This window comes from Ambystoma mexicanum, chromosome 3q (assembly GCF_040938575.1).
Source record: "Ambystoma mexicanum isolate Mex_15411 chromosome 3q, UKY_AmexF1_1, whole genome shotgun sequence".
Classification (NCBI taxonomy): Eukaryota; Metazoa; Chordata; class Amphibia; order Caudata; family Ambystomatidae; genus Ambystoma; species Ambystoma mexicanum.
Window position 1 is genome coordinate 1079299753 of NC_090926.1, and position 25448 is coordinate 1079325200.

The 25448-nt window shown below is 46.9% G+C and overlaps 1 protein-coding gene across 2 annotated transcripts in view; it reads left to right on the plus strand.

Annotated features, from left to right (window-relative positions):
* LOC138583261 (zinc finger protein 569-like) overlaps positions 1-25448 on the plus strand; it is a 180779-nt gene that overhangs the window by 116486 nt on the left and 38845 nt on the right. For both annotated transcript variants that reach the window (XM_069655338.1, XM_069655340.1), the window contains exon 5: positions 15975-16085. In XM_069655338.1, coding sequence (XP_069511439.1) covers positions 15975-16085 — 111 coding nt within the window. The remainder of the gene's footprint in view (positions 1-15974; positions 16086-25448) is intronic.

Below are 25448 nucleotides of genomic sequence, written 5' to 3' on the forward strand. Positions count from 1 at the left end.
ACACCCTAGATGTGCGTAGGGCGGTCCTCTACTATGTAAACAAGACCATACCACTAAGGAAAACAGACCAACTGTTTGTCTCCGTAGCTACAGGCAGAGAGGGGGATCGCATCTCTAAAGGTGCCATCTCTAAGTGGATTATTAACTGTATCCAGCTGTGTTACTCCCTTTCTGAAAAAACTCTGCCTTTCACGCCAAGAGCCCACTCTACAAGAGGCATTGGGGCCACTCTGGCTTTCATTGCAAATGTCCCCCTTGACATCATTTGCAAAGCAGCTACTTGGAGCTCTATTCACACTTTTACTCAGCACTACTGCATTGACACCCATTCCAAGACAGATACCCAAGTGGGACTAGCGGTTCTAAGACATTTATTTGCTCATGACCATTCTCACATCCCACCTCCTCCTTCTTCAGGTACTGCTTGCTAATCTATGCACAGCATGTGATCTAAGCAGATTCCACAAGCCTCAGAAGGGATACATTACTCACCGTAATCGCATTTCTGATGCTTGTATCTGCTTAGATTCACATGCGACCCACCCTTTCTCCCCTCTGAGAGAAGGCGCATGGATGCTTGTAGTCTTACCTTTCTTTATATCTGCTTGGATCATCTGTACTCATGCTTCTCCTCATGCTACCTCATGTCAGAAAAAATACAATCTGAGGGTCCTACACGCGTGAGGGATCATGGGTACAGTGGACGTCACACTAGGGATAGTATAACTGGCACGCCATGTGTCGACACCCATTTTCGAGTTTCGAAAAACAAACTGTAATACTCCGCAGCTTCCACTAGATGTCGGCCTATGCACAGCATGTGAATCTAAGCAGATACAAGCATCAGAAATACAATTACGGTGAGTAATGTATCCGATATGCCAGAATTATAACATCAAAAGAGAATGTTTGTCGGTTCTGTGAGATCATAAATCAGCCAGAAACTATCCTCTCATGATAGAATATAAGACGCTTAGAGATAAACGTGAACTACACTTGAAACGTGCACTACAAGAGTTTAAGAGTTTTAACCCAGAAAAATGTGGTGGATGATCTATTGTGGGCTGACAACAACTATAAGAATTGCAGCAATTGCATTTTTTTTTTGATAACATATTTTATTGGTGTTTTAAAGACAAATAAACAGATAAACAATCAATACATGCACATTGCTGGTATGGGTTACTGGCTGTCTCCAATTGATGTACACATAATGTTGCAAAATGGGTCAATTTTGTCCGAACCCGGGGGGCAGCACCCAGCTGCTTTATCCTGCGGGCACTGTGGGCATCAGGGGGGCGCTTTTCGATATATCCCAATGGCCAATTTCCCTGTGTTAGCCCTCATTGGGCTTCTTCCCATTTCTGCCACACTTTCGGGGCTTTAGCCGGGCATCCTCTGGCTGAGTATACCCTGTATTCCGTTGCGACACAAATATCCACATCTGTCCTCCATTGTTCATAGCTTGGTATCTGGTCCAAGCCCCATTTCTGAGCAATGTTCCTTTTTCAAAAGTGCAGTAGTGGTGAACAAAAGCAATTTTTCATATCTAGATAAGTCAATTTCATCATCTATCCCCAACAGTAATAGCTTAGGGTTTCTGGGAATTGTTTTCCCCATAACTCTGGAGAGTTCCACACAACATGCCTCCCAAAGTGGTTGGATGTGTGTGCAATCCCACAGGATGTGGAAGAAGGTGCCTTCTTCTGTTTTGCATCGCAGGCAGTTCGGGTCATTTATCCTTCCCCATCTGTGTAGGGCTACCCTAGGATAGTATACTCTGTGTAGTATCTTTAACTGGATCAGTCTAAGCCTCGATGATATTGCTATCTCCCTAGGGAACATCAATGCTATGACCCATTCCTCTGGTATTATGGCCCCCACATCCGACTCCCATTTGGTCCGCAGCGACAGCAGATCTGGTGTGCCAAAGGAACTTATGACACTGTACAGAACCAATGTCACTCTATGGGTGATTTGTTCCAGGAATAGGTTTCTTTCAATGGGGGTGAAGTCTGGTAGAGAGATCACTTCGGGGATAATGTTCTGTAATGCGTGTTGTAGTTGGGCATAGTGGTAGTGTTCAGTTTGGTGAAGTCCAAATCGGAGAGCCAACTCCGCAAAAGGAACCATAGTGTTATCCTTCACAACGTCTCCCAGTGTGAGTGATCCATGCCGAGACCAGTTCGGCCATCTGAGGAGCGTGTATACACCGGGAAGGTTCCTGTTATTCCACAGAGGTTGCGCCTGCGATAGTTTGTCGCCCCATCCCACGAATTTATGTGCATCTATCCAGATTTGGGTTATCTGTGTTCACATGTTGGGAGTGGCCACGCGGTGTCTTTTCTTGTAGAGATATTGCATAATGGGTTTCCCGGGAGTGTCGGGTTCTAGAGATCTGTTATGTGGTGCACCAGTGTCGCCGTGTAGTTGGTCATTCACTTTCATCAATTGACTGGCCCAATAATACGTTTGCATTCGGGGTAGTCCTATTCCGCCCTCCCACATGGATCTTTGGAGCGTGGCGAGTGCTATACGTGGGTGGCCGTCATTCCATAGCAGTCTACGAAGTGTCTGATCTATTTTCTTGAATATGTTTGAAGGAATGTATAAGGGGGCGTTCTGTAATATGTACAGGAGTCGCGGCAAGGCCATCATTTTAAAGAGCGCATCTCTACCCAGTAATGTCAGAGGAAGGGATGACCAGTGACGGGTGTCCTCTGCAAATCTTGTCATGACTGGGTACAAATTTCTGGGAACATAATCAGTCAGATTATTTGTTATTAATATACCTAGATATTTGAATTGTTCCCTTTCTACCTGGTAGGGACATTGGGGCGGGATTGATTCTTCCTCTTGTCTAAGCGGGAACAGAGTAGATTTGGCCCAGTTTACTCTCAGGCCGCTGAAGGAGCCGTATTTCTGGAGTAAATCAGTCACTATGGGGCAGGATCTGACCGGGTCTTGTAAGTATACCAATAAGTCGTCTGCATATAGGGACACTTTGTCCTCCCAGGCTTCAGACCATCGGAATCCCTTCCATGTTTCGTTAGTTCTTAACAGTATTGGGAGCGGATCGATTGCTATTGCGAATATCATGGCTGACAGTGGGCATCCTTGCCTGGTCCCTGTGCCAATTTCAAAGGGGTCTGATACGTGACCATTCACTTTCGTGACGGCAAACGGAGATTTATACAGTAATTTAACCCAACTCATAAATTGGGGCCCAAATCCCATTCTATGCATTATTTCCCAGATCGCATCCCCCCTAATAGAATCAAAGGCCTTCTCGAAGTCTACTGCCAACAGGGCTAGAGGGCCTCGGATAGTGGTCGCATTTTCCATTGCTGTGAATAATCGGTGTATATTCATCCGCGTGGATCTTTGCGGCATAAAACCACACTGATCCGGGTGGATCAAGGAGGGTATGACTTGCTGGATTCTATTGGCTAATGCTTTCGCTAGGATTTTGGTTTCAGTGTTGATGAGGGAAATAGGTCTATACGAGCTGGAGCAATCTGGGGGTTTGTCTGCCTTGGGTATGACCACTATGGTGGCCTGTCTCAGGTCCTGTGAGAGGGACCCTTTGCTGCGGGAGGTTTCATACATTTTCAGTAAGTGTGGTGTGAATAAGCTTGTGCCTATTTTCTTCCACACCTCAACGGGAAAGCCGTTGGGTCCCGGGGTTTTCCCGGGTTGGAGGTCCGCTATGGCTGCAGACAGTTCATCCTGTTATGTCAGTTTCTAGCAGGGCTCTTTGTTCAGGCGTCAAGGAGGGAAGGGTGATTCCCGAGATGGCCGTGGTGTCAATAGTGGAGGTTGGCGCTCCATAAAGTTCCTTATAATAGGCTGCGAACCCTTCCGCTATGTCGCGGTCTGCTGTTATTAGTGTATTCCCCTGTGATCTAATTGCTCTAACATGTCGGAGCCCCTCGTCTCGCTTCTCCAGCCATGCCAACATTTTGCCTGCCTTATCCCCGGTTTCGTATACTCTGGCACGCATCGCTGCGTGTGCCTGTTTGGCATTGTCCATGGCGACGTTTTGGAACTGTTTTTGTGCTAATTGTAACTCGCGATGAGATTCTGGGAGGTCCTGGGATAGATGAGCTACCTCTGCCTCTTGCACTCGCGCTTCAGCCGCCCGGATCACTGCAACCTGTTTTCTCTTATGGGCTGCGATCTGGGATATGAGTTCCCCCCTCAGTACTGGTTTATATGCCTCCCACAGTGTTACAGGGCTATCCACGGGGGTTGTGTTCAATTCAAAGTATGATTCTGTCGCATTTTTAATATGCTCCACTAAGTCGGGGAAGCCCAGATAATAATTATTTAACCTCCATGTGGGTGGGGGGACCGGCCTGTGGGTATTAAGCTCTAGCATGAGCGGTGAATGGTCCGATATACCTCTGGGTAGGAGATGTGCATCAGTTGCTAGATGTAATTCGGAAGTCGGGAGAAAAAAAATAATCAAGTCTGGATAGTGAGGCGTGTGCTCCGGAGAGAAATGAGTATTCTCTTGTGCCAGGGTGTAAGTGTCTCCACACATCTTTCAGGCCTATTGCGTCGACGAATGTGGCCAATTTGGTATGCGCAGCTGGATTTCTCGAACGGATATGCGTACGGTCAAGTTCCAGGTTCATGACTTCGTTAAAATCTCCCCCCACCACTACCAAGTTCGAGGAATCTGCCGCTAACATAGGCGTTATATCGTTAAGTAATGCGGTGAGTATGGTTGGTGGTGCGTATACGGCTAGCATGGATATGACCGCTCCCAGAGAGTCGCGGTTATGTAAACAAATCTACCTCCCGTGTCCTGTGTGACAGATAGGAGATTCAATGGTAGACGCTTGTGTACCAGGATCAGTACTCCCCTGGCTCCCTTGGAGAAACCTGAGTGTAACGCGATGCGGTAATTGGTTCGCTTAAAGAGGTTACAGTTTGTACCCGCCAGGTGCGTTTCGGTTAGAAAGGCCACATCGGGCGCATAACGGTTCAGATATTGTAGTACAAGGCGCCTCTTGATACTGCTGTTCTGTCATGGTGGTCGGGAATTGGGCATACCAGGTAATGCTGTGTGTGTCCCCGGATGGTGACCCCTGTCCGCCCCACGGGAGCCAGACCCCAGCCCATTGCGCGCATTGATCCTAAAACTGTAAACTAGACAAACAAACTCTGTCATGAAAACAAACTCCCCTGCCCCCTCCCCATACTCCACCCCAACTTGAAGTACCTGTCGCCCGAACATTAGGCCGAGCTTGACTAGGGTCTGCTCAGACTGAACAAATAGTCAATACATTTGGTATAACTTGTTTGTGTTTCTCTCGCTGTTACTTGACGCTAGTCCTATCACCTTTGTCAGGGGGGGGCCCAATTGAGCCGCCATTTCTTTATTCTGCGGGGGAAGTCTGACGGTGCGTTGCCAACGGGCATCTCAACTTAAAGTCCATTGCAGATGTTGGAGGTTATATTGGTGTCAACATGTGCCTGCCCGCCTCAGTCGGCTTCTCTTGGCGGTAGTTCATCCTGGTCTTGCAGTAGCTGTGCATTCGGGAGTCTGTCCGGGCGCGGTCTATTCAGTTCACGTTCCCTTCTATTTGTAGGGCCCCAATCTCCCTCCAGGTTATTTTCTGCCCAGTTCCATGCATCTTTTGGATCATTAAAGTGCACTGTTGTGCCATTATGGTAAATTTTCAGCTGTGCCGGGAACAGGAGGCCATATTTGACTTTTTGGATCTGTAGCTTTTTCTTGAGCTGGTCAAAGGATTGGCGTGCTCTTTGTACTTCCCTGGTGAAGTCCGGGAAGAAATCAATTTTAGCACCGTTATAGGTCATGGAACCTTTGGATCTAGCCATTTGCAGTACCGTGTCTCGGTCCCTGTAATTTAGGATTCTGGCAATCACTGTGCGGGGTGGGGCCCCAGGTGTTGGTCTGCCTGTTGGGACTCGATGTGCACGTTCGATAGAGAAGAGTTTTGAAAACTTCTTTGGGGCATATAGATCCATGAGCAGTTGTTCAAGGAATAGTTCCATGGAGGGGCCTTCACTTTTCTCAGGTAGTCCCAGGATTCGTATATTATTTCGCCTAGAGCGTCCCTCCCCCTCCTCCACTCGTTCTTCTAGTGTTTTAACACGTTGCAGTACTCTGGTCATCTGTTGACTCGTGTTTCGGAGGCCATCTTCCGTGTTGGATATGCGGGTTTCCGCCTCTCCCGTGCGAGACGTGAGTTTCTGCAAATCATGGCGTAGGAGGGACACTTCTGTGCTGATGCCATCCATTTTAATCTCCATAGCGGTTCTGGAATTAGCTATGGCATTCATAATGTCTTTGAGAGAGGGTTCGGGTTCCTCATCTTCAGTAGCTGCCGTTTTCTCCTGTGTTGGCTCCATGGCCAGTGTGGGCACCGCGTATTGCTCCATTTTGCTTTGTGTCGTGCCTCTTCTGCCCTTGTCTTTACCCATATCCTCTTCTATCACTGCTCCGGTAAGGATCCGCCTTCCACTTTCAGGGGCTTCCTGATTCTAAATGTGTTGTATGTGAGCCGGGACACGGATTTAACTCCTGGGCTGTTGGTCGAGGAAAGGGGCTATTTGCATTCGGGGTGTTTTCAGCACTCGTAAGTTATCGAGGGGGGGGGGTGGGGTGGTTCTCCTTCCCTGTCCCCCACCTTTCTCTCCCCTCCGTGGGACCCTCCACTTACACTCTGGATTTCCCGCGCCTCCCTGTATGCAGGAGTAACGTGCTTATGCCCAACAGAGTAATGCTAGTCTCTTTCAGCTTGTTTCCGTGTATCTGGATGGTTTCCCAAAACTTTATTGCTGTGTGGGATTACCTCTGTGTTTTGCCCCACTCCCAGCGAGGGTCTTAATGCTGCAGTACTGCGTGGTTTCCCTCCTTAGAAGCAAGGGCTATTGAATGTTTTGCCAGTTTCACCTGCACCATGGGGGCAATGTTTGTCCTGCCCCTCCCAAGCGCTGCCGTGTGTTTATGGCGCTTTAAATGTCCTTCTCAGGCGAAATGTCGGTCCTTTGATGACGCGTAGGAGAGACCCAGCAGTGGTTTCCCGTGCACCGCGATGATCGGGGGGCACGTCCCCTCAGGGGGATCCCAGGCGAGCAGTGTCACAGGGATTTGCTGGGAGTGGGCAAGCGGGAAAGCCGGGAGCGGGAAGGGACTGCTCGCAACCACCGCCTCCCGCCCGCCCCGCTCCTTACCGTTTCGCGTGCCTGGTTACGCGCTTCTCCTTCCTTTCCGCCGCTGCTTGTTGCCTGTTGCTCTGGAGTGGCAGGCGCTCAACGCGGAGCGGAGCGGAGCTCCTGCGGCTGGTCGGCACGCCTGGGGACGGGGACGACGCCGGCGGTCTTGTGTGGAGAGTCGTCAGGGAGGAGGGGAAGGCCGCGCTTTAGTGGGCCACAGCGCCGGGGGCCGCCAGCTCAGTGCCAGCATCCTCACGTCTCCAGGCGGGGTCGCCGCCTTCCCGTTAGGTGTTTGCACCTCCCGTGGCCCGCTGTTCTTCGTTCTGGATGTGAATGGCGAGTTATTCCAAGTCGTCGTCGGCCATCTTGGATCGTGTTCGGCGGCAGCCACGCTCTCTCACCTTCCGCCGCAGCTATCTCCGCTTTCGATCTCCGTTTTGGTTTTGGAGTAGCTGCGATGCGTTGTGCTGTCTTTCCGCCAACTTTTCGTAGTTTTGCAAGTCAGATTCCCCCAGGATTTAACAGGATGTTTTGGCGGCACCAGGAGCTCAGCGGGCTCACGTCTACATCGACTGCTCGCTGGCCACGCCCCCCGCAGCAATTGCATTTTTGAATGATTTAAAACTGTCTGATCTACCTTTGCATTTTTACTCGAGTTTTTGCTTTTATATATGTTCTTATCGAGAAAGTTGGATTCTAAAAGATTTTAAAAGACAAATCAAATCAAAATCAAAATTCTAACTGTCACTTATTGCTACTTATTGTTGTATCATATGAGTTGTGTATAGAAGTTTTCTTTTTATTTTTATTTTCTAAATTTGTATTTAGAAGTTGTATTTTAACTTTGTATTATTCCAAATATTGTAAAACTGATAAGTTCAGTTAAATCAATACAAAAATATACATATATTTTTCTAATACAGTGGACCCCCTTCTACATACATTTGCCACACAGATCATATCTCACATCACAGACATACTTACCTTGCTATATTCAATCCTATTTTATAAAACACAACTTTTTAAAAACATCCTGGCCCTTACTTTGGTCAGGCAGTGTAGCTTTGCATTAATGATTACAAGGACAACTGCTGTCACAGTCCATATTATATTTAGGATCACTTAATTATTACACTTTTTCTAAAACAGAAAATTCCGAATGATCTGGCTGTGTTCGACCATTGGTTCAAACCACTTCTTCTAATGATCCAATCTTTGTCAAAGGTAAAGAGGAATCTACATGTGGAAGCTGTGTTTCTTCGGAGTAGAATCACAAATTGCATTCAAGATTGTCAGGAGATTACAGTGTTACACTTGATATTGGATACAATGGCCCTCATTACGAGTTTGCCTGTATCCTGGGGGTAAATCCAGCAAATGGTAGTACCGTTACCGGTACTCAGTCCGGTATTATTACTGCTAAATTATGAGGCCAGTGACAATGGTAAATCCCCATTCCATGGAGTCCTACTTGACTCCATGGGGAGCAGCACCGGTAAGGACGGTGCTGGTAATACAGGCTATTTGTTGCCGGTTAAGTTCTCTCTAGGCTGGATTATTGTAACAGCCTCTTCCTCAACCTCCCTTCTTCAGCCCTGCGCCCTCTGCAACTCATCCAGAACAGAACCCCAAGACTTATGCTTGGCCTCAAGCTCAGGGACCGCATCTCTCCGGTGCTGAAATCCCATCACTGGCTCCCCGTGGTTACAAGGATCAAGTTCAAGACCCTCTGCATTATCCACAAGGCTTTATGGGGCCTGGGACCTACCTACACGCAACGCTGTCTACCTAAATACTGTCCTTTAAGAGCCCTCCACTCATCTACCTCTAACCTTCTGCGAGTGAGCCGGTTCTCCAAGCAGGGATTTGGAGGGAAATCCTTGCCCTCAGCAGATGTCTCCCTCTGGAATAGCCTACCCGCCGCCCTCTGTCTTGAGCCTGATCTTCTCAAGTTCCGGAATCTCCTCAAGACCTTCCTCTTCTCCTCTTCCTTCTCTCTCCCTCTACCCTGCTAACCTATCTCCCTGCTCTCTCTCTCTCTCTCCCTCCCTCCTCATCCTCCCAGCTTATCGACTGGCCACCTGGTATACCGCAGAGTCTCCCAGGTCCCTGGCAACCCCGCCAGTCCTCTTTCGCACTTGCCTCAGGGCCCTACACCCCACCCACACTCACTGCACTTGAGAATTAACCCTAGAGAGTGTCTCTCTCTGCACTTACACCAGTCTCCACCGACCGGGTGCACTTGAACCCCCCGCCCCCTGTGACCGTGTGCACGATCCTTACGCACCATGCCTGAAGATCGTCTGTTTGTTCTCCCTTGTCTTCACCCCTTAATTGCACTGGTAAAACTGCAGAATTGCAGTGCTTCCCCCTAACTGTTAAATGTATTTTACGCACGTACTCTGCTTGTGCAGACAATTATCACTCAGAATTTCAAGAGCTCTGAGCGACTGTTGTTTTTTCCCCTGTTCCCACCCTCCTTGAGCGCTTTGAAGCATTTTCCTGTGTAGAGGCGCTATATAAATAAACAATACCATACCTCTTTACTGTTTCCGCTGGGTTTACTTGGCTGCAATGGCCACCTAGCGGGAGTCCAACCACTGCCAGCCACCTTTAGGAGAGGCAACTAATCCAGTCGAATATACTGTATTTGTTTACAACCACAGTATTAGTACTTGGCAAGTTCAATGAAGGTTACTGCCCGGGTCGAGTGCGATCACAACTCTGTCTGCCTCACCCTGGACCCAACCATCTATCTGCCTGCAGACATATCATTAGGTCAGCCTTTGGTTGACGTCATCTTATCTAACCATTGCAAAAGATTGAATTGGAATGATACAGATTAGCGTTCTTTCGCCTCTACCCCATATGCTGCTCTAATTCCATTATTTTGAGTACTGCTATTCTGAACCATTTTACTCTTCTGCAGTGAATGTAACATTACCTGTCACACAGAATTATTCAATCGTAAGGAAACGTAATGCATGGTATGACAGAGAATGCAAATTGGCTAAATCTGCCCTTTTGGAGGAGATAAAGACCTTATCATGACCCGCATAAAATTCAGCTCCTCGCACGTGCATCTTAAAGAGCCTTAAATCAAATAAAAATAAGTCTGCAGAATTATAAGCACATGGGAAAGTCTTATCAAAGGCCAAGATAATCACAACACAAAACAGTTGTGGTACCTACTTACAGAATTCTCATCAAATAGTTTAGGAAACCATCACAAAGTCGAACACATTATCAAGGGCAATGAATGGTTTTCCCATTTTTGCAAACTATACTCTTGTCACAATGACTGGCATAATGTAGTGGAGGACGATCCTAATCAAGATTGTCATCCAATCTTGGAAACAGAGGTTAGGAAGTCCATACAATACATTCACAAAATTTATCTCAGAATAGCCCCTACTCAAACCTTGCAATCTTGTGAAAACCTTTCTACTAAATTCCAGATAAACAATACACAATCACTCACCATTCATTTAATATACAGACCTCCAGGATCTCTCGGTACCTTTGAGGAGGATTTGCACAGTATAATTACTAACAACCTCAAACCGACCTGTTAGCGCCACCATGCTTAACCAGAAACAATAAAAGCATTACAGTGGACAAAGTAATCCCTGCGATCCTACCCATTCTAAATGCACTGCCAGACAACGTAGACCCTAGCATTCTAGTCCACGAATATAATAATATCATGCTCACCACATTGGATAAAATCGCCTCTCTCAAACTCAGAACAAGTAAACCCAAAGCCCACTTAAATAAGTGGTTTACACCACAATTAAGAGACCTACGCCTCCTAAAAAGAAAAAGTGAAACTACTTGGAGATTATGCCCATCAAACGAAAACAAAGCGAAATTAACTTCTATCTCCTCGCACTACAAAAATGAAGTCTGCCTAGCAAAACGGAACTACTATGATGAACGCATTGCCAATTCTAACTCCAGCATGAAGGAACTTTTTTCCATACTGAAAGAATTAGAGTCACCAATAGCCACACCTGATATAGTTACCAAGGATAAGCCCTGGTGTTCAGATATCCAACATTCACTAGCAAATAAAATAAACACGCTCCAAAATAAAATACAGCAGAAAAAGACATGCTGAACTTACAGCACATGCCCAATATCCCGCTGTCTAGTGACTCACTCGCGGCACATAACAATAAATTTCATTTTTCCAAAACATCTCCCTTGGAGGTAGAAAAAATAATTCTCTCGCTCAAACCATCTAACTGCAAAGGCGATATTTGCCCAGCACAGATCATAAAAGACGCTGCCAGAGACTTATCACCATTCATTTCCAAATTGAATGAAGCTTCCTTTGCAACAGGCACCATCCCAGCTAATCTAAAACACTCCTGGGTGCTCCCTTTCCTTAAAAAGCAGACACTAGACCCTCTCATCCTGAATAATTACCGCCCTATTACCATGGTACCATTCCTCCTTAGAATACTTGACATAGCCGCCTACATCCAGATTAAAAAATACCTTGAACTGCATAAACTCCTAGGAGCCAGACAATCTGGCTTCCGTCCATTAAACGGAACAGAAACTACCTTAATTGATTTAAAAACCCAAATTGATGAGTTGAGAGATAAAGGGAGGACAGCACTCCTGCTCCTACTTGATCTCTCAGCTGCATTTGACCTTGTGGACCACAAGGTCCTCTGTAGACATGTGGACTCTGCAGCTCATTTTCCCCTGAGGCCATTATATGACTAGAATCATTCCTGAGTGAGAGAACCATGAGAGTATTCTCCCCATCGGCAGCTGCGGACCCCACCCCCATGTTGTGTGGTGTTCCCCAGGGTTCTTGTGTCTTGCCAACTCTATATAACATCTTCACCAAACTCTTGTTCGACGATCTGAACCTTCTGGGTATCACCTACACTAACTATGCAGATGATACACAGATTCTCCTCCCACTTTCAGGGGAATCATAGTAAGGACACAGAGTTGGTGAATAGGGTGTATCTTATCATTCAAGCAGGGATGGCCACCCATGGCCTGTGCTTGAATGATGATAAGACAGAGTTGATAATCTTGGGCACACATGCAAACATCAACAAACTAGGCCAGGAAAACTCCTCATTCAATATTGATGGAAATATTATCAAGGTTTCCAAGGAAGTAAAAACCCTTGGCTTCTACCTTGATTCCACTCTGTCATTTGACAAACAAGTAAAATCTCTGGCCTCTACCACTGCCTACACTTGTAAGCTGATAAGAGCTGGCAAGCTATTCCTTTCTAATGACAGTTGTATGATCCTGACTAGAGCCTTAATACTTTCTAGAATTGATTACTGCAATGCACTCTACAGCGGCGCTAACAAAATTACTATCCAGAGACTACAAACACTACAAAATAACGCCTTGCGAGCAGCGCTTGGCATAAACAAAAGAGTACATATCTCCGCCATCAGACGCCAACATAAATGGCTATCCACAGATAATAAAATACAGTTAAAAATGATCTCACTGACCTATAAAGCTTTAAATAACGCTGCCCCCAGTTACCTTATAAATAAACTACATGAAAGAACTTCTATTAGACCAACCAGAGCTGTTAACGCCTAGTAGTACCAAGATATAAGCTAACGACGATTGGTGGCAATAGTTTTCCAGTGAAGGCTGCTAAAATCTGGAATTCTCTACCATTTAACCTGAGAGCAGTCCAACCCTACCCACACTTAGGAAGAAACGCCATCCAACATATCATCTCCAATGACCCCTAGTCACCTATCTCTGAAGCCGTATCTGCCCTTTGGCTTTGGCCCACCCCACCTTTAGGCCATGACACACTCACACCACTCTTATACTCCTAGTTGAACTATGTCATACTATCGGTATTGTTATGTGTAATTTATTCTGCTACTTTGTGATTCCATGGACCTTTATTGTAACCTGTATAATTTGTAACTTTGTAAGCGTTGCATTATTTTATTGCTGCGCCCCGTTACCCATGGGTTTGGTGCGCATTAGAAGTTAATAAACAAACAAACAAACAAAACAAACAAAATAAAAGGTAAAGACCCATGGTCCTGATCAAATTCGTATTGACATCTTTAAGGCTGAATTATCGATGTGGACCCTGATTCTAACCTGTTGTTTTTAAGCTTTTATGTTCATCCAATGACAGAATTGGGGAACAGTTGAAATTGTATGGACTTTACACCCATGCAATCCCTCTGTACCTAATACTAGTAAAGCTAGCATATGGTCTGTTGGGCTTCATGTAATGTTGACATCTACAGGGAAGCCAAAGTCTTTCTATGCAACTTATCCAGAACAGGACTACAAGACTTGTCCTTGGCCTCAAGCTCAGGGATCGTATCTCTCCAGGACTGAAATCTCTTCACTGGCTCCCCGTGGCTGCAAGCATCAACTTTCAGACCTGCTGCATCATCAACAAGGCTTTCTGGGGCCTGGGACCGCTCTACCTCCAAAGTTCTCTTCCAAAACATCTTCCCTCTCGAGCTCTCCGCTCATCCACTCCCAACTGTCTGAAGGTCAGACGCTTCTCCAAGCAGAGAGTTGGGGTAAGATCTATCTCCTCGGCAGGGGCATCCCTCTGGAACAGCCTCCCTCAAACTTGAGCAGAACCACCTGTGGTTCCGCAAGCAACTGAAGACCTTCCTTTTCGCTTCTGCTTTCTCTCTTCCTCTCCCCTGCTGATGAACCAGACTGCTCCGCGCACTGGTCACCTGGTCACTCTCTGAACTCGGCCCAGGTTCCTGCATGTCCAGTTGCCCTCGCACTGCCTCCAGGCTCCCTAGCACTTAAGGGTCTGTATCTGCAACCCTACAGTCCCTTCTCTCTGCTTTTATTAGCCACCAGTTAGCTGCACCTGTGAGCTAACTGCACTTCCCCCTTTGCCTCCCCCTGGCACTTCTCTCCTTCCCTGCCCTTGCGCTATCTGAATGACACAAGGCCTAGTAAGATCGTTATTTTGTCCTCCCTTTGTTCCGCCCATCCCTTGTCTTGTCGCGCCTAGAAACAATTATATATATGCACATTATAAATGCCACATCATATACCATATCATATATTCTTTCTTTCTTTGCATCTGACCTGGCCTAGTCAGGCATCGGTTTGAATTCATGCAAGTGCTATTTAGCAGTGCCAGGTGCCAATGGAGGATGGATTTCTTCCCTTTAAAACTGTACAGTTAGATGGCTTTCTCCATTTGTTCCCTCGGTTCAGAAACCCCATTTTGGTGAGGTATTTAAAGTTGTTCCGGCGGCTGAAGCGTATAATCCCTTTAAACATGATGTACCTTAACCTGAAAACTATGTTTTGCTGCGTTTGCATCGGCTCAGACATGAGTGCATTCACAAGTCCTCTGAAAATATTCTTCCCGTTTGCCTTTGACCCCTTCAGAGTGCTATATTAACCCAGACATCTGCTTCCCTACCGACTGCCAAGAGTGCGCATGTTCGTGAATGACATTGTCGTTTTAGACATATATGGGGACACTTCTCCAAAAATGTAGACCTCAAGGATGTTATCACTGCATTCTGGAATTCCACTTCCTAAAGGCATACATATGTATACAGTCTGGGCCAAATTGGGAAATCTGTGCTTTCAGAAGAATACATTGTTGGCAGACTTCAGCAAGGCTGTCAATAGGGCAACTCGTCTTTCATTTTGTAAGTATTATGCAATGGGCACAAGCTCTGTTAGTTTGCATCCTCTCTCAGATGTTAATACTGTCTAATTATTAGAGTATTTTTCAAGCGCAGACCTAGCTTCGGGAAGCAACGATCAATAATGATTTATCTAGCTTCCCTTTAATGACGAAGAAGGCGATCAAGCCGGTTCCCTTCCAATTGATTGATTTGATTGATATGCATAATCCTGGGATGAACAATCAACACATTTTAATTGGGGTTCCCCCATATTCGTGTTTACCTTCCAACCCTTTGGCCACCTCCTACAATGCCTGCATCCTTTCCAATAAAACCCCCCTCCTTTTTAGAGGCCACTGTTGGTAATATGCTTAAATTACATTATTGTGATTCTGTCACGATAATGAACATTTGTAATTCTATATAGTGGGCAAACCGTGTGACCATTGACAAGCAAGTACAAGTTACCTACCATTGTGACTTTTCTACACCTAGACAATAGCCCCTCTTCTAAGATATAACCTACCTTGTATCGATACTGTCTTTTTCCATGGGCTTTTGAAATGTCTTTAATAAACGAGAATAAAGTAGTGCCAGCAGGTGTGCTGTCAATGGGCCATGCCTCCCTGAATGTGCAACCACTTGGTGATATAGGTTTGAGAACTTTAAAGAGTCAACCCTGGGCTGTGCAAAGATGTTCAATTCAGATGTGAAACTGAGAGGAATAGCCTATTGGTCAGAAAGAATGGGGGCTATTGTCTAGGAGTATGAGAGTCAGGGTGGTGAGCAGCTTCAAATATAGTGGGCAGTTTAGGAACTAAGACTTTTCCTTTAATTGTGATCGATATACACTTAGTATAAGTTTGGCATAAGAACCTAGTTGAAATGGGATTCTCAGTACCTATACGGCTGCTGTCCTTTGGAGGGAGGTGATATCTCAGAGCTATGTTTCAATCCTCTGCACTTTGTTTTACTACAACATATGACGAAGATAAACATGTATTGTGTGGAGAACTGATTCTAAAAGATTTGACTGTTGAAACACATAAGGCTGAAGTTTATTGTGAAGAGCATTTGGTTGGAAATTGAATGGTTTTAATGTTTAAAGCAATATCTGTTCGCTTATTTTTTCTACAGGATTTCCGCAAATGTATCCCCACATTTCTTTGAAAGAAGAGGAGCCAGTTTCCATTTTCATTGATCATCTTGGTGCAGAAATTGAAGAAAGCTGCATCGACCCTAACTCAGGTAGCTTACTAATGCTTCTTATTTCCCACAATGCCATTGTAGGTCAAAGTCACACTGTTCCTGCCAGTTCCGTAGATGCTCATGACAGTATAGGTCCTGGAACTGGGCAGCGAGGGACCATCCTTCACTCCACATAAGGTGGAAATTCAGCCTTGCGTTGTATACACCACTGCCATCCCAGCTTTATTCCTCAGGTTCAGTATGCCTTTGCAAAGAGAAGAAACCACAGTAACTTATAAGACCTTATGCACTGTGACAGCACCTCATTTTGATGTTATGATATGGTATTTATAACATACCTATACACAAGTGTTTCTAGGTGCGACAAGACAAGGATGGGAAACAAAGGGAGGACAAAACAACAATCTTACTAGGCCTTGTGTCATTTAGATATATTTTTCCCTGCATCTTGTCCTAGTATCACTGTGTTGAGGTTTTCAATCCTCGGATATTGAATGAACTTGTGATGAGTATATCAGGGGTCAAGGCCATTGGGGTTCACTACTAGCCTTGGCAACACTGTATTGGACTTCTCCCACTGTAGTCCTGTGGTTAGGACATTGGCCCTCGTTACGAACCAGGCGTTGGACCATGGTGCTAATAGCACCATGGTCCATGCCGGTAACTTACCGACTCTGCCATGGCGGAATGGGGAATTACCGCCCCATTCTGAGGTTGGCGGGGCGGTAATTCCCCATGCCACCATGGCCCTTCCCCATTCCCATTTTTGCCCCATAGGGCTCAATGGGAATGGGGAAGGCGCTAGCACCAAGGACCCTTTGCGGGTTGGTTTTTTAACGCCTGCTAAAAGCAGGCGTTAAAGTGCCACCCGCAAAGGGACCTCGTAATCAGGCGTTAAGGGTTTAATGGCGCCGCCTCCTTTTACGGCGCCGTTAACTCCTTAACGCCTGGGTTGTAATGAGGGCCATTGTCTCCTAGCATTGTTTGTATTTCTATGTCTGTGCAGTGTATGTTCCAGTCTCCTAGCAGGGGTCGATCTGTGCAAAGCAGCTCCTTGAGGCAACCTCTCCTCCAACCACAAGCACTACTCATCTACCTCTTCAGTTCAGTCACACAGCTGACCCAGAATTTAATACATCATCAATCCTGTTCTTGGCAAGGAACATCCATTCTAAATATGCACTCTATGAAACTCATGCACACATTGTGCCTGGAATGCTATTCCAGATGGAATCCATCCCTCGCTGTATGGCCATTGGGCCTAATAAATTCATCCGAGCCAGTGCCCGGTTGAGGGAGGTCCTAGACCTTGTTTGACTTAAAGAGGTTTCCTGAACACTCTATTAGAAGGGTGGGGTGATCAAGTGGGTCCAGTGCTGTGACAGTGTTTCGCAGCATCCCCAGAGAGTGAACTTTCATTGACTTCTTCCCGGCTGCTTTGTTTTTACAATGACTGCAGTTTCGAGATGTCCATCTTCGTGCTCAGACAAGCAGTCAGCTCCATTGCAGCTCACAGAGCATTCCTTGCAGAGCTTTTTCTGGATATGTTAACTCTTTCCACTTTTACTCATGATAGTGGGCGCAGCTAAGAAAGCTAAACAAAATGCCACAAGTAAAGGTACAAGATCATGACAGTCTTGCTCAGAGTGAGAGGCCCAAACTATTTGTGCCGATGGGGCCGCTGTAGGCAAAGGCTTTTCAGAGACATGAACATGGGCCACCATACATGTCTGCACGATGACCGATAAGTCCAAGGAATCCACTCTGTGCTCTATCAAGAACAGAAAGCTGAATATGAGAGCGCCTCTCGGACGAATGTGTGTTATGGCGAGCAGCCCAGAAATGTTTGTCACAGTGGTCAGATCAGTGATTCACCTGAGCAGCTGAATGAACTCTGATCTTGACAGGAAGAAACAGAGTCCGTTTCAGTGATGCAGGTGGAGGAATACATTTCATCTTCCGAGAAGGGCTCAGCTATTTTGGTGTGAAGGGACATTGACTGCTTATACTTGGATGGCTCATGCTGGCTCCTGAAACCCTATGCCCTGGCATTTATAATCTATACACTTAGGGTGCCTGGTAGGCCTTAATCTTCCAAGCTATCATCAGCACATGCAAAAGAAGGTGATCAAGGCCTCCATGTCACACAGTGTCCACCACATTTCTACCTAATCAGTAAATGGTTTTATAAAAAGAATACATAATCTGAATTTATATATCAAGGGTTAACGTGTTATTCAACGTGGTGTACATATTCCAACAAACAAATGGACGATTACTCATATTACATAGTCATATAAATACTCAATTCAAGCAGACACAAAAACCAACAATATTCAACATAAGACCCAAACAAAAAAAGGTCCCACATATATGTGTAAAGTGTAGGAAAACACATGTACATCAGGGGACACCTAGATTCTTGCCAGTCCTTTTATCCTATGAACTGCCCCTTGTTTTCAGTGTCTTAGTTGCTTAGTTAGATGGCTGAAACACAGCGTGTTTCGGCCATCTAACGAGCATTAGGTGATGCACCTGCCACTTGCAGCCTTCATCGGGACATGACCAGTTTTTTTCAACAACCAAATGTGTTCTTGTGTCTACAAATAAAAGGAAACATATGTACATGATGTATGTAGATGTGGAATGAGTGTGACATGTATTTTATATAGGACGTCTAATTGAGTCATCAGCTGTTCCCATTGTCATTTAATGTAATGCTGAACTTCCTACCTTGTGGTAGTAGTCAGGTTACTAGATGGCTCTAGTGTGGACTACTTGTTTTGTCGGTGTTCTCCAAATTACATCTGTACCTATAAACCAATATCTAGTGGAAGCTGCAGAGTATTACAGTGGTTGTTTTCGAAACTCGAAAAGGGACGTCGACAGGGCGTGCCAGTAATACTATCCCTAGTGTAACGTCCACTGTACCCATGATCCCTTATGCATCGAGGTCCCTCAGATTGTTTTTTTCCACCATACTAGACGGACGTGTATAGTGGAGTTCCTTTCAGCGATAAGCCATTGAATTTGTATAATTACGATAGTTTTTCTTTCTATCCTTTCCTCAGCGTGGTGTTACGGCAGTCAAAGAAAGAGAAAGAATACTGCCGATGGAGAACATCTTGACGGTCCGTATTGGCCTTGGAAGGCCGCCCCGTGCCTCGGCCCAGACAGTAGGGAGAGAGGGGGGAAGCCATTGTTAGGAGGCCATTTTAGAATGCATATTATCCCCTTCCTAAACTTTGTTCGCCCAGCTGCCATCACCTTTAGCCAGTATTATGGAAAACACTCCATTTAAGTTTTGCCCTAAGTGCAACTGTAAATTCCCCTGGGTGGACAAACATTTAGTTTGCAACTTGTGTCTCCCGAGAGACCACGTTGAATCGTCTTGTCGAGCGTGCAGGTTCTTCAAGCCTAAGACGTTGAAGGACCGTTCCACTAAGCAATGGGCCCACTACGCCAGGCAACTCGAGGCCATGGAGGTAGAAGGAACCTTCAGCGATGGCAGCAACGCTGCACTTTCGGACGGCGAGGGCACCGGAGTAGCTTCAGCTACCCAGCGCAGGCCCCCGACCCCGTAGGACGGGCCGGTGGCCATGTTGTGGGGACTACACCCAGCGGTGGTAGCACTTCTAAAGCACACACCACAAAACACAGAAGCCCCAGTCGACATTCGACAGATGAGTCAAATACTCGACAACGTTCGACACCCCGTGAATGCTCCACCGAGTCCCGGTCCTCTGGGCAATCTCGTTCAAGATCACCACACGACATGGCTAAGACTCCGAAAGACGGAAAGGGTGTCGCATGAAAAACACCTTCCAAAGGTTGTTCGTCCGCGGACGAAACCTCGGCCCCCACACTCGAAGGTCGACGTTCTTCATCTAGTAAAACATCAGGCCCCAAAAAGTCTGTTACACACTCCTCTGGCCCCCAGGGTGGGAATAAACACCATAAGACATCCTCTGAGACCCCTCACAGGGACAAGAGTCCTACTAGGGACAGGTATTCACAAAAGGGAATTTTACCCAAACCCATAGAGAAACCTAAAGACTCTAGGCCACGGGTGCACAACTTACGGCCCGCGGCCAGTTGCGGCCCGCCATGCCATTTTGTCCGGCCCGCGAGGAACAAAGACTTTCCTAATGGAGGGCGGCCTGCAAGCAGCATCGGCCGCCGTCCATTAGGAAAGTCTTTCTTGTCTTCCGGGCCAGACAAAACACTGGCCCTCATTGGTTCAGTGCACACGAACCACGCAGCTCCTATGAGCCACGTAGTGCGTGTGTGCTGCACCAATGGAGTGCCAGCACTACGGCTGGTGTGGCCAGTAAGGCATGATGCCAGAAGGCATTTCAGCCTTGCCACGCCCATGCCAGCCGTAGTGCCAGAAGCCTCGCCAGCGTTCCAGCACATCTGGTAAGTACATGGTGGGGGGGGCTGTGTGTTTGTTTGTGTGTGTGTGTGTTTGTGTGTGTGTGTGTCTGTCTCGGGTCCGTCCTGACCGTGTTTTTTGTTTTTGTATGTATGTTGAGATGGGGGGTGTCGGGTCTGTATGGGTGTTTGTATTTGTATGTCTGCAGTGTATGTTGAGATGGGGGTGTGGGGGTGTGTCGGGTCTGTATGGGTGTTTGTATTTGTATGTCTGCGCAGTGTATGTTGAGATGCGGGGGTGGGGGTGTGTCGGGTCTGTATGGCTGTTTGTATTTGTATGTCTGTGCAGTGTATGTTGAGATGGGGGTGGGGGGGTGTGTCGGGTCTGTATGGGTGTTTGTATTTGTATGTCTGTGCAGTGTATGTTGAGATGGGGGGTGGGGGCTGTGTCGGGTCTGTATGGGTGTTTGTATTTGTATGTCTGTGCAGTGTATGTTGAGATGGGGGTGGGGGGCTGTGTCGGGTCTGTATGGGTGTTTGTATTTGTATGTCTGTGCAGTGTATGTTGAGATGGGGGCGGGGGGTGTGTCGGGTCTGTATGGGTGTTTGTATTTGTATGTCTGTGCAGTGTATGTTGAGATGGGGGGTGGGGGGTGTGTCGGGTCTGTATGGGTGTTTGTATTTGTATGTTTGCAGTGTATGTTGAGATGGGGGTGTGGGGGGTGTCAGGTCTGTATGGGTGTTTGTATTTGTATGTCTGCAGTGTATGTTGAGATGGGGGTGTGGGGGTGTGTCGGGTCTGTATGGGTGTTTGTATTTGTATGTCTGTGCAGTGTATGTTGAGATGGGGGGTGGGGGGTGTGTCGAGTCTGTATGGGTGTTTGTATTTGTATGTCTGTGCATTGTATGTTGAGATGGGGGGGTGGGGGGCGTCGGGTCTGTATGGGTGTTTGTATTTGTATGTCTGCAGTGTATGTTGAGATGCGGGGGTGGGGGGTGTGTCGGGTCTGTATGGGTGTTTGCATTTGTATGTCTGTGCAGTGTATGTTGAGATGGGGGTGTCGGGTCTGTATGGATGTTTGTATTTGTATGTCTGCACAGTGTATGTTGAGACGGGGGTGGGGGGTGTGTCGGGTCTGTATGGGTGTTTGTATTTGTATGTCTGTGCAGTGTATTTTGAGATGGGGGGTGGGGGTGTGTCGGGTCTGTATGGGTGTTTGTATTTGTATGTCTGCAGTGTATGTTGAGATGGGGGTTGGGGGGGGTGTGTCGGGTCTGTATGGGTGTTTGTATTTGTATGTCTGTGCAGTGTATGTTGAGATGGGGGTGGGGGGGGTCAGGTCTGTATGGGTGTTTGTATTTGTATGTCTGTGCAGTGTATGTTGAGATGGGAGGTTGGGGGTGTCGGGTCTGTATGGGCGTTTGTATTTGTGTGTCTGTGCAGTGTATGTTGAGATGCTGTGGTGGGGGGTTTGTGTCTATGGGTGCATAGTGTATTGGTGTATGCTTGTGAGTTTGTGTGATGAGTTGGGAAGTGGGGGCCATGAGGCATAGTGTTTGGTTGGGGGCCATGGGGCATAGTGTTTGGTTGGGGTGTGGGGGCCATGGGGCATAGTGTTTGGTTGAGGGGTCGGGGTCATGGGGCATAGTGTTTGGCTGGGGAGTGGGGGCCATGGGGCATAGTGTTTGGTTGGAGAGTGGGGGCCATGGGGCATAGTGTTTGGTTGGGGGCCATGGGGCATAGTGTTTGGTTGGGGTGTGGGGGCCATGGGGCATAGTGTTTAGTTGAGGGGTGGGGGTCATGGCCATAGTGTTTGGTTGGTGAGTGGGGGCCATGGGGCATAGTGTTTGGTTGAGGAGTGGGGGTCATGGGGCATAGTGTTTGGCTAGGGAGTTGGGGCCATGAGGCATAGTGTTTGGTTGGGTGCCAGGGGCATAGTGTTTGGTTGGGGGCCGTGGGGCATAGTGTTTGGTTGGGGAGTGGGGGCCATGAGGCATAGTGTTTGGTTGGGGGCCATGGGGCATAGTGTTTGACTGAGGTGTGGGGGCCGTGGGGCATAGTGTTTGGTTGAGGGGTGGGGTTCATGGGGCATAGTGTTTGGTTGGGGGTGGGAGCCATGGGGCATAGTGTCGGACCCCAAGCGAGAACCCAATAATAAAGCTTAAACAGGCACAGTTAGGAGATGTACATCCTTTGCTTTTCAAGGAAACTTGACTCAACAAAGGCCATACTCCTCTTGGGCAACCTGAACAGCAAAGTATAGCAGACCAAAATAACAGAATGTCCTATCAAGGATCAATAAAATAACTAAATATAAATAAATGATAACAATGGAAAATGTGTAGTACAAAATGTAAGTTTGAAATACAAATAAAAATCGTTACAACTCAAAAAACAATTTTTTTCCATGTGTTTAATAAAAATTGGGGGTTGAAAAAGCCTCCTGCCATGCCACGCCCCGCCGCGCCTACCGCCCCACCCACATTTACCTTTCGGCCCACTATAGCCATCATGTAAGGTACATTCGGCCCTCTGTCAAAATCAGTTGTGCACCCCTGCTCTAGGCCAAAGCTTATACCTCCAACTAATGAAGACATGGGAATTCCTGACACTGTAATTTCAAGTTTAAAGGAATGGTCTTCGCAGGATATCGACACAGTTATGCGAAGAATTACCTTTATGTCGAATTTCTTCTTCAAAGCTTTCAGACCATCCCTCTCTCCTCAGCCCCTTCTGGCTCTCAGCCCCCTGTCTCTCAACCCCCTACCAAGAGGGCCTGTTCTGATGTTCTGAAACACATGTCTATGGACCACATGGGGCATTTAGAACCCCCCCTTATTTACCCACCACGGGTGTCTATAACCCAAGAAAATAAACAAACCTGCTACAAAGCAGCACTTAAAAACACAAAACTGTGTGGAAAATATATTATTTCAAATATCTACAAAGACAAGGTATCCAGGTTTCCTTCAACTCTCTACCAAACAAACGAGGTGTGGGCTACACCTCAACCGCAACCTGTGATCTTGCCACAACAACAGCAACTGAGGAACCTCACAACCAGAGCTCAGCAAGGTTGGTTACACCCTAGAGCCCGCACTACCCCTCCTCCTTTTGGATATGAAAGATGCCTATTTTCATATTTCAATGTTTCCAGTGCACAGAAGTTTCTTGCGCTTCAGGATAGCGAACCCGCACTACCAATTCAAGGTGCTGCCCTTTGGAATAGCCTCGGCTCCAAGGGTATTCACCAAAGTACTGGCGGTGGTGGCAGCGCACCTGCACAGGGAGGCTATCCCAGTGTACCCTTACTTGATGACTGGCTCATAACAGGGGAATCCCCTCTGATTTGCAAAACATCCAAACAACTATCAACCTCCTCTTTCAATTGGGCTTCTCAATCAACGAGAAAAAATCATGCCTATTGCCAAGCACTTCCAAACAGTTCCTAGGAGCTATCATAAACACATCATAAACACAGAGGAAGGATTGGTCTTTCCCTCAGAGGAGAGAATAAAGAATGTGTTACTTCATATAGCACATTATCAGGCCGTCCGCCAGATAAGGGTGCGCAAAGCAATGTGTTTAATTGGCATGATGACATCTTGCATATAGCTGGTTCCTCACACGCGCCTGCGCAAGTGTCCCATACAGGAGTGGTTGACGAAACAATGGTATCAGGCAAGCAGTCAGTGGGACGATCTAGTGGTCGTTTCGCCAACACTGGTACAAAATCTTCGCTGGTGGACAAAAGAAAACCTGATTAAGGGGAAACCCTTCTAGACCCACAGATACAAGCAGTGGTCACAACGGACGCCTCACTGGCACGGTGGGGGGCTCACTACCTTCATCACGCAGCCCAGGGTCTGTGGTCTCACACTGCAGTTCAGAACCAGATCAATGTGCTGTAACTTCTGGCAGTATTGAAAGCTCTCCAGGCGTTCGAGCCCCATTTAAAACACCTGTCGGTGCAGATCCTGACGGACAGCACCACAGCAATGTTTTATATCAACAAACGGGGGTAAGCGCTCTCCAAATCTATCTAGACTTGCACATAAAATCTGGAAATGGGCACTCAGATGGAAAATGTTCCTGTCATCACAACATGTTCCAGGGGAACTCAACGCTCTAGCAGACTCATTGAGCAGAGATCCCCTACCAGAGGAACATGAGTGGCGTCTACACGAAGAAGTTGTAGAACACCTCTTCTCTCAATGGGGTTTTCCAACTATAGACCTATTCGCCACAAGCGAAAATCGTCAATGCACAGACTTTGCGTCCAGGTTCCCCCAGTCAGGCTCCAAGGGGAACGCCCTATGGATGAACTGGTCAGGGAGGTTTGCTTACACTTTTCCCCCGACTCTTCTCATGAAGAAGGTGGTGAACAAGTTGCACAAGGAACCAATGCCTTGTTGCTCCTATGTGGGCAAGATAGCTGTGGTATCCACATCTGCGCAGACTGGCGATGTGCGAACCCATCAAACTCCTGTACCGGGAAAAAACCTACTCACCCAGCACAGAGGACTAACAGTCCACCCACAACCACACTCTATGAACTTGGCAGCATGGCTCCTGAAGTCATAGAGTTCGGGCATCTCAATCTACCGCAGAGATGTATGGATATCTTGAAAGAATCAAGACAACCGAACACGAGGCACTGTTACTATGATAACTGGAACCGATTCATAATTTGGTGCCAGAATAAGCAAATCAGCCCCGTTGATTGTACTCCTTCTAATATTCTAACCTATATGCTCCACTTACTGGATGCAGGGTTAGTGTTTAACTCGCTAACGTACACCTGGCGGCTTTGTCAGCCTACACCACTTCCCATAACAAGGTCTCATGGTGGAAGGTACCAGTCGTCAAAGCATTTATGGAAGGGGTAAAGAGACTCCACCCTCCAATTTCTAACCCACCACCAGGTTGGGACCTTAATGTGGTACTCGCCAAGCTCATGGAACCACCCTTTGAGCCTATGCACAAGTCTAGTCTCAAACACCTGACTTATAAAACTGCCTTCTTAG